The sequence below is a fragment of the Olea europaea genome, chromosome 3 (assembly GCF_002742605.1).
Source record: "Olea europaea var. sylvestris chromosome 3, O_europaea_v1, whole genome shotgun sequence".
Classification (NCBI taxonomy): Eukaryota; Viridiplantae; Streptophyta; class Magnoliopsida; order Lamiales; family Oleaceae; genus Olea; species Olea europaea.
Genome location: NC_036239.1, coordinates 5280191 through 5290366, shown reverse-complemented (window position 1 = coordinate 5290366; position 10176 = coordinate 5280191). Strand labels below are relative to the sequence as shown.

At 34.9% G+C, this 10176-nt stretch overlaps 2 protein-coding genes across 2 annotated transcripts; one reads left to right on the top strand and one right to left on the bottom strand.

Moving 5' to 3' along the window:
• Positions 1 to 208: 208 nt before the first annotated feature.
• On the top strand, positions 209 to 2360 carry LOC111383449 (squamosa promoter-binding-like protein 8). Its single transcript, XM_023007565.1, has 3 exons — positions 209 to 1331; positions 1715 to 1875; positions 1953 to 2360. The coding sequence occupies exons 1-3, from the start codon at positions 685 to 687 to the stop codon at positions 2084 to 2086; spliced, it is 942 nt and encodes a 313-aa protein (XP_022863333.1). The 5' UTR covers positions 209 to 684; the 3' UTR covers positions 2087 to 2360.
• Positions 2361 to 7440: 5080 nt separating this feature from the next.
• On the bottom strand, positions 7441 to 9790 carry LOC111383440 (squamosa promoter-binding-like protein 7). The gene is made up of 3 exons (XM_023007554.1): positions 9154 to 9790; positions 8919 to 9043; positions 7441 to 7931 (listed from the first exon to the last, which is right to left on the bottom strand). Exons 1-3 carry the CDS (start codon positions 9666 to 9668, stop codon positions 7549 to 7551), a joined length of 1023 nt encoding a protein of 340 aa, XP_022863322.1. The 5' UTR covers positions 9669 to 9790; the 3' UTR covers positions 7441 to 7548.
• Between the last annotated feature and the right edge of the window lie 386 nt (positions 9791 to 10176).

Here is a 10176-nt window from a genome sequence, read left to right as displayed (position 1 = left end):
CCTTCCACCCTGTACCCTTGGAGGCATAACCTGTTATTTACCTCCCTTACGATATTTCAGGGCAGGGGTGATGGGGAACCCTTAAGGTTAGGGTTTAACATTTTTTTTTTAGAGAGAGAAATACAATCTCTCTCTATCTCTCTTTAAAAAAAATTGAACCCCGAACTTAAGGATTTCCTATTATCCCGTCCCCTCTCTGTCTCTCTTTTAGATTAGAGATAAGAAAGAGAGAGAGATTCTATTTTAGAGAGAGAGAGAGTTAAGTGGTGATCCTTGTAGAAATGGAGAGATGTAACGAATATTAATACTTCACTTGTAGGGTTTTGATTACTATACTGTATCTCACTGTTCCAAACTGCCACGAGGTGATCTCTTTCTCTCTCTCTCTACATTTTATTCTCTCTCGATCAAATTCCTGCAAATGCTACAATGATGAACACAAACCCGACATGATCCTCAAACTCAAAAAGGAACTCTTTACCTGCTTCGCAATAAGGCAATTCACACGGACACACAGCTTTGTTAAAGTCTTTTGCAGCTTTTTCACTCACCATGATCTTTCCCTTTAAAGCTTTGATTTTTCTCTCTCACTCTCTTTCTATAGTTTAGTTGATTTCAGATATCTGGCAAGGCGCTGTTATATTTCTTTGATTCTGCTGGTGGAGGCAAAATAAAAGTAGAGGCATGGTGGACTATGAATGGGGTAACCCATCATCTATCATGCTTTCTGGCGAAGAAACGGCCCAAGATTCTAACCAAAATCAACAGATTTTTTACCCATACGCTACTCATAGCTTCACGGAAGCCAACACTTTTGTTAACCCTAATGATTTCGCCACTGTCACTCCTCACAACCACCACTACCACCACCCGTTTCACCACCCAAATACTGACATCCATTTGACTAATTTCTATGACCCACGCTGTTATCGAGCTTCTGCATCATCATACGCGAATCCTCATGCACCACAGGCTTCAGTGCTCCCTCTTGAACCAACCGGTCCAACTGGGTTCATGATGATGCCCAAGAGTGAGCCGGTTGCTGGCGGGTTCGAGTTTAACACTAGCACTAGTAGGATTGGACTTAATTTGGGAGGAAGGACTTATTTTGCTTCCTCCGAGGACGATTTTGTGAACCGGCTCTACCGCCGGTCCAGGGTAATGGAGAACGGCTCAGTCAACTCCCCAAGATGCCAAGCTGAAGGTTGCCACGCGGACCTTACGCACGCGAAACACTACCATCGCCGCCACAAGGTATGTGAGTTCCACTCCAAGGCCGCTACTGTCATCGCCGCTGGGTTGACTCAGCGATTCTGCCAACAATGCAGCAGGTTGTACATTAATCCCCATATTTCTTTTTAGTTGCAACCTCGTGTTTATAGTGAGTATTGACTGAATGAACTCCCCTTTTTCAAGTGTTAACAAGCTCATGATTGGGTTGGGTGGTACATGTGTTGATCCCGATGGGATTTGCGTCCGTAGAGTTATGTTTCCTCATGATTTTGATCCCAATTACGTTTCAACGTACTGTTGGATTTTGCTTCTTATAGTAATGTGCAGCTATTCTTTTCTATTCAACAACTTGTCATCAGCTTTTAAGGATCAACACATATAAAATTCTACTGTTTTCTTGGTTTTATTAGCATTCTGCACCAAATTCTGTGAGACTTCCATTTGCATCGTTAATTGTTCTCGCTAATTTTCCTTCTATCAGATTCCATCTCCTTTCGGAATTTGACAACGGGAAGAGGAGTTGCCGGAAAAGATTGGCTGACCATAACCGGCGTAGGCGAAAATCCCAGCAACCAAATCAAGAACCCAGCAACAACTCTCTACTGGACAGTGCACCAAATTGTTCCTCTGAAAACCTTGCGAGTAAGTTTTCTCTATGCATAAATTCAGCTCAGGGACAAGAAAAAAATTGAAACTGCACTGGTTTGATTTGATTTCAGGGTCTCCACCTGATTCTGGGATTCATTCTTCATTGGTCACCGTTGCAATTTCACCGCCAAGAATTTCATTGGATTTCAGCCAAAGATCATATCTGGGTACAACTAGTTCTTCAGCAAGCACAATTTTTTACTGAAAGGATGCGAAATTCAAGATCTTACGCGTTGCGGACTACCTAGACCTAGTAATAACACAGTGGAAGAAGAATGATCAATTTGACATATATTATTCTTCAGGTTTCTTATTATTTGCATTTCAATCTTAATTTGCTCTAAAGACAGATCAGATCGATTTACACTTGAATCATTATCGTATGTAACACATATATAAATAAGTATCTCTATATATGTTTTCATGGGAATCATTTCCTAGTTTCCATTTTGTTACAAGGATTAGTTTTCACAGGCACACTTATGCAGTGTATTAATATTTTTAGTTAGGCTTTGTCTTTGCATTATTTACTTTTGTCTGTTACCCTGATATTTTCTGGAGGGTGAATGTGATAACTTAAATGAGGTAAAAGAAATAGCATTTTGACCAAGAATCTGCAGTCAAATTTCCATTGGCGAGTGTGGCTCTGAAAAAGGGATAATGCTACTCCGGTTTACATGATGGTCAAGTGGCGTTTCATGATTGATAGGGTAAAAAACAGCTTTTTCCATTAGCCCATAATAAAATGCCACTTGAACATTATGTTCACTAGATTGTAATGTTTACATGTAGAACAATCCTTGAAAAAGATGGCCGTAAAACAGCTTGGCAGTAATAATTTACTTAATCAGTTATACTATGCTCCCGTTTGCCCTCATTTTTTGAAAATAAAAATGGATGAAATAGTATTTTCTTAAAAACGAGTGGTTAAAAGAGAACGAAAAGTTTTCGATTTACGATAATATTATTTTATGGAAGATTGTGTGGTTAAAAATAGGAGAGAAAAATGAAATATAATGGAATGAAAATTAACATGGGCCAAACGGGGACATTAATTGCATTTAGCCCCCGTTTATTGGAAATTAGAATCAGATTTTTTTGTATATTTTGATGGAAGTTGGTGAAATGTGTAGTTGAAAAATTATGAGATCCATAAAATATGTGAATAAAATGAATTGTTGACTTCGATTTAGATTAAACCAAACAGGGGCTTAATTCGAAGCAGCGACCAATCATTTTGAGAGGACACTTAAAACTCTCGATTGTTAAATTTGATAACATTAACATCAACTGTTTATAGCTATTGTTCTTAATTGTTGAATTTTGAGCTTTTAAGATAGAATTTTTCGATACTCGTAAGTAATTTTTTTGTCAAAAATATTTATAAGTCAAAGTTAAGTTGTCTCCTGCAAGGAGACTACTATTTTTATTTTATTTTTAATGACTTCATTGTCGTGAGAACTAAGAGTGATGGAGATGTTGAAAAGGTCCCCACAGAAATGAGTTTGATTCTATTTTAATTGAGAGTTGTATTGATATCTATATTTCATGAACCATGCTACACATACAAAATAATCTATTAGACTTTTTTTATTTTTAACAAAAAAATACATGTGTCGTTGTGTGATTGGACTGTTAGAAAAAAAAAAAAAAAACACAGCACCTTTATGAGTTTTCCTGCACGTGATTATTGTAAGCAGGGAATTGTTCATATTTCATAGGAGCTATTTCTTTGAAGTTGAATTGCCTCCAGGGCACATCTCCAAGTGGTAAAAGGGGAGGAGGGAGAAATCCAGCTTTGCTTGAGGCTACTGCGTCAAGAGTTCGAATCCTGAAATATGGATTTGGCTCATGGGTAAGTGCAAGTGTACAAGCAGCCTTCCACCCTGTACCTTTGGAGGCATAACCTGCTATTTACCTCCCTCACGATACTCCAAAAAAGGGGTGGTGGGGGACCCTTAAGGTTAGGGTTTAACTTTTTATTTTTTTGAAGTTGAATTCAAGGGAATATAATTTTTTATCACGCACCGGGCACGTGATTATTGCAATTTATGTAAGCCCCCCACATAAGGCAAAACCTCTGTTTGCCACGTGCTAAAGTTTGAAAATCTATGGAGTAGTTGCATTCAAGTCCAAGGACCGTAGGCGCCAGATTTCACATCTAACTGCAATAATTCAACCTCCTAGAATAGTAATTTAAATTTGGAAAAATTGCAATATTAATTGCTTCCCAACTTCTTTGTTAAATGACTATCAAGTGACATTCATAACAACAATTGAATTTTTGTACTGGTCATTTTATTAGAGTAGCACGACCAACAACAAAATCATCTAAAAAAATAGGGAAAAATTGCCAACTGACCTTTACAAAAATAAATTTCACTTGAATAATTGGACAGTATTTCAAATTGAAAAAATTAACCGTTGTTTGAGTCCCATTATTTGGCTAAAAATACATTTTTGAATAGTGGATCGATTGAGAATATCAATATGGGTTAAAAAAATAAAAAAATTTTTTGAATTTTCGGATAATATTATTTTATTAAAAAATGTTTGGTTGAAAAAAAAATTAAAGAAAATCATATTTTGAAAATAATGGAGATCGGACGAGAACGTGATATTTAAGAGAGATTCAAACATTTTTGTCTTTAGTGACTTAATTGTTTGACTTTTAGAACAATTTCAGAGAGTAAAGTACAGGCTAATGTGAATATTAATTCTTCATTGATGTGAAATGAATTTGTTTAAAGGTACGTATTTATATTTGAGGGAGATACAACAATGTAATGTAATGAGAACTTTAATCTATAATTTCTAATTTGAATTACAAGTTAACAATAAATGTGAAACTACTTGAGAGGATTGCAATTGATTAGGGATAGCAAAAATGTTCAATCCCGTTTGTGATAATAGATAGTTGGGCAGAAATTACTGTGGACATTTGGAAACCTAACCAAACAAATCGACCAATCCAAAGCGAACTAACCGACGTGTTATATCAATCCATTGATTAATAATTATATGGTGGTCATTGAGCTATACTAAGTGCTGTTACTTAACAATTGAACTTAAAATGTATTTTGAGGATCATTGAATTACACACTATATTACCCATCCACCATCCAAGTGGAAAAATCATTACATACGTCAAATGAGGTATCAACTTGAGTGATGGATGGATGGTAAAAATTTTCCACTCAAGTGATGGATGCATTGTTAAGTGACCGTTGAAATGCAATTTTAAGTTCAGCTCAGTTATTAAATAAAAACAATTGGTATAGTTCAATCCCATTGAAATACAATTTTAAGTATAATTATTAAGTAGTAACATTTCTTCTTCCCTCAAATCAATCTCTGCGAAATAATAAATCAAAGAAAATGAAAGAAAAATCAGAGCATATAAATCAAAGAAAATTAAATTTTTTCAAAATTGGAATTCTTTAAAAGATTGAATTTTGCCCAGTGGGTATCTCATTTTTTATTTTTATTTTTTCACAAAAAATGGATTTTTCGAAGAAAAATTGATTTTTGGAAGTGATGGTCGAGATTTCTTAAAAATATAAGATTTTTTAAATCTTAGGATCAAGGTTTTTGACAAAATAAGATTATTTATTCACTTTGGAACGAAATTAAATTGTGGAATTGGACAAGTGAGATTTATGCAAAGGATTGAATGTTTGAAATTGGGCTCCAAATGGAAATATTCAATTTGCAAAAATTTGTGATGCTCAATTTTGAAAATTCTATTTATCTTCAATTTATAGGCATCTGATTTTCAGTTTCCTCCTTTTTTCCCCCCTCCCCCTTCATTTACATTGATTTCTTCTTTCATAGATGTCAATTTGAGGAAAGAAGAAATTGTTATTACTTAATAAATAAACTTAAATTTATATCTCAATGGTGACTAAACTGTGCAAATTGTTACTACTTAATAATTAAACTTAAAATTATATTTCAATGGCATTGGATTATGCACCGTGTTATAAATGCCGTGTTCAAGTCAATGCCGTTTGTTAAATTTAACGGATTTTCCAACTTGAGTGATGGATGTAACACATGGTGCATAGTTCATTAATAATTAAGATACATTTTTAAGTTGAGTTATTAAATAGTAATACTTGGAATAGCTCGGTGACCATTCAAATAATTAACTCGATTAAAAACATATACTGGTTGCATAAAAGCTTGATTTTTATTTTATTTTATTTTATCTAATGTAGTCAATTCAAGTTCATTTTGTAAATGCACAATTGGGTTAATTTAGGATTTACTGTGACTTTTGTGTGGGGTTTAGTTATTTGTGATTAATTAAAGTGATTATTCGTATAGCTAGAGGAAAAATTCGTTTCTACATCATTATATAATAAAATTTTAATAAATATTATGTGATGTTCATAATTTATAGAATACTGTGTGAATTAATAATTATTTTAGTAATTACTTTATAACACTATAGATGTCAAAGAGTCTTTTGTAATTGATGTATTTTTAAGTTAACCTAATATTAAGCTTCACATTCAATGCACATTCAAAATTCAATACACAATTCAAAGTTTCGTAATGAGCAATCGGAGTTTAGGCGGGTATGTGATTTTACTTATACTCTCTTTGATTCATTCTGTATCTATCCATCAAAAGAAATCCGTGATTGCGAAAAAGTGAAATCTGTATTGTGGACAAAATTTTGAAAAACAATAATTATTTAGAAATAAATGCTTCGATTGGACAGAATATGGTGATATTACACCTTCCATTTGGGGTTATACGATGGAGAATAAACCCTAATCACTTACATTGAAAATCAAGATACAAATACAGAAGAAATTTTGAAGGATTAGAACAAGATTTAAATCTAATACATGATCGATTTGTGTGGACAAATCAACCATGCTACACATCCAGGCTCAAATCCAAACGGGACAAGTGTCGACGCATGATTGGACAGTTTGAAAAATTAAAACAAAAACATTCAATCATTTTTTGACATATCTGTCTATTTCTTCACTCTCTTGTTTTTAAGCCTAACTAAGTGACTTTATTCGTGGACAAATTGGTGGTGTTGAGAGGATTCTAGATGGTTGAAAATATGAATGAATATGGATTGTTGTGAATTGGGGATTTTGACTTGGTTTATTTGTGTACGAGGCGTGTTTGGTGGATTAAGATCAGCTCCAAATTGATTATCAATTAGGAGTGAAGGAATTTGCTCTTTTTCTATTTTACTATCATATTTAAAATAATACTAGGATAAAAAAGATCACAAAGTATTTTCGGAAATTTTATCAAATATGATGTATTGGGCAGCAACGGAATTTAAAATAGCCCAACCTGAACTGGACTCAACCTAAACCCTAAAATCAAACCAACTTAAATGATAAATCATGCCCACCCCTTCAAGAAACAGGATATTTGAGGATGTTGAGGACTGATCATCTGAATTACTTGCCCAGTAGTATGCATCAACAAAAGCAATTAGGTAGACCATGGTGAATGATATTTTAAAAAGAGGACTGATATCATTTGAATTGCTTGCCAAATAGACAAATCTCTACACCAGTGTTCAAATGACTTTTACATTCTTCAGATAAATACACGCACACATTAATATTAATTATTGCAACATTCTTAAAGCATCTTTTAAACAATGTTTGCAAGTCCAAGACCTAATCAATAGCCCAGATGAACTTTCCACGATTCTTCTCCTGATTTATCATGCATGGACAACAACCCGAATTCTGAACTCGGAGTGGCCTGCATGAGGTCCAATGTCAAGTCGATACCGTACTCTTGTGACCCGGGTATAATCTGGTTGTTTAGAATCCGAAGTGATCCCTTTTGGGTGGGGTCTGCAGTCTTCATCTGTTGCAAGTTGAGCTGTCTGGCTAAAATGGCTGCACGATTTTCAGCAATCAAATCGTGTAGGGCAGTGCTGCATCTTGATGGAAGGTCTTTATATGGAATCCAGCTGTTGTTTTCCGATGACAGAAGAGAGAGAGCACACTCCCCATTTGTTGGTGAATATTGATATCTACCCGCCATCTCTTTGATGCCTACGAGAATAAACAGTCTTTTGTTAAATCTTGCACAATCCTAGAAAAATACATTAATAAAGATGAAATATATAGATGTCCAGCTACAAATCCACGTCGAATAAAGATGTAAGCCCCGTTTGGTAGTAATTTTTCACTCTAAAAAGTTAATTTTTTGATCGTTATTTCACTATTTCAATCGTCATTTTTGACTTCTTCACTAACAAGTGAAAACCACTTCTCTCTTTAACTGTCAAAAAATCAGTTCTCATAATCACCACCGAACACGCTCGTAACAAATAAACTCTTGGATAGTAACAACTAACAGGAATATGAAGTTGCAAAGTGTCATCGAGTGTCCGAACAAAACGATAATTCGTGTCTCAGATGAATAACATCATAGTCAGTGATATCTCCGAGATAGATAGAATTTGAATGCAGTCATAATTAAGGAAATCTTACTTCCCTGTAAGAACATTTCCAGTCCTGAGCCTAAAGACCTCCACTCCTCGGTACAATGGCTAAATTAAGCTTATTTGCTCACAAGGCAAATATTGTTTGCTAATCAAGACTAATTGGATCCTCAACCTTCCTTTCCCAATAGTAACAAGTTACTGGTTTACCTATTAACCATTCAGGACTAAAGTGTTTTTTCAATAAATATCATGCTTCTATTTCTTTTTCTTATTTTTTTTTCTCAATCAACATGGAAGTGGATAAGTTATCATGATAAAAAAGTTCAACAAATAAATCAGGAGGGGACGCAATGAAAATACAAAGTGCTGGGAGCTAAAGATAAATTATTAGTCTACACGCGTGTTCTCGCCATGCTTCGTGTCATCGTGCTTACGGGAGTTTAGAACTTTGTAACTTTTTCTGCAACATTAGTCGAATGAGGTTTGAGTTTTCTTTCAGAAGACACGCTTTAATATGGCATAATAGTCTATAAAGACTCCCGAATTCGAAATTTACCGTAAAACTCTTATAATTTATCGATTTGTTAATTACCTTGATAAGTTCTCCTAGCAACTTCAGAATGGTCTTGAGGGTTCTTTCTTCTTCTGAGATTGTGACCGGCTAATCTCCTTCTGCAACTTCTTTTTGACTCATCAAATTCTGACACTGCATGAAACCTATCAAAATATGTACGTCTTTAGTAACTTCTTAATCACAGTTCATTTGCACATAAACAGTACAATACATATATATCACAGTTCAGAGTCACTGCAGTGAATACTTTTACCTGCTACACTGTTGGCAGAAGCGTTGTTCAATGCCATGAACCACTACTTTTGGAGCTTTGGCGTGCATTTCACAAACCTTGTGCCTTCTGTGGTAGTCCTTGGCGTTCACTAGCACCAGTTGGCATCCCTCCACCTGACACCTCGGCAAAATTGGAGGCGCCGCTGCAGAAGACGCCCCTCCACCACCACCAGTTGTACCATAGGGTTTGCCTTTCTTGGTCATTGAAGTTCCCGGTGTAACATCCTCGAAATGGTGCTTCTTTCCCAGCTTCAAGCAAGTCAAATGCGGGTCTGGATAGAAGTGGGACTGTGATAATGAAGAGGGGTTATCGTGGTGGTTGAGCATGAGCGCGTGAAAATCATGTGCTTCCACTTGCATGGTGGAGGAGGAGGTGGATGTTGGGTGGCGAAAGGTGTTGGCAGGATCCCAGATCTCCCATGCATGGCAACTATCATTACGCCCTCTCACATTGGCATTGCTATTATTACCGAACAGGTTCCAATTATTTTCCATCTTTCACACTTCGTGTGTTGTATTCTTCCGATAGGAGGAAGTACTTTGTATTCTGTAGTTAGGTATATATATTTTGAGTTATATAAAGAATATGAGCCACCGTGACAATCATAACTTGAAGTGTCTTTCTATGTGCTCATGTTAGCTCTGTTTCAGTCACATTTTTTTTAAATTTATACAGTATTTTGACATTATTTTAATTACATTTTTTTCAATAAAATAATATTACACACAAATTTAAAATATTTGTTATTTTTTAACTACATATTATCTATCAAAATATTTTTTGGATAAACTTTTCATTTTTTTTTAATTTTATTTATTTATTTTTGCATTCCCACTCAAATGAGTTCTAATTCAATCCTCAGGGTATCTCCAATGAGTGATGCCAAACTTGGTGTAATTTTACATCAAGTTTGGTGTAACCTGTTCAATTGTTATACTAAATTTGATATGGATTTTACTGTATGTACATCAATATTTATATAATAGATTACATAATGTTATA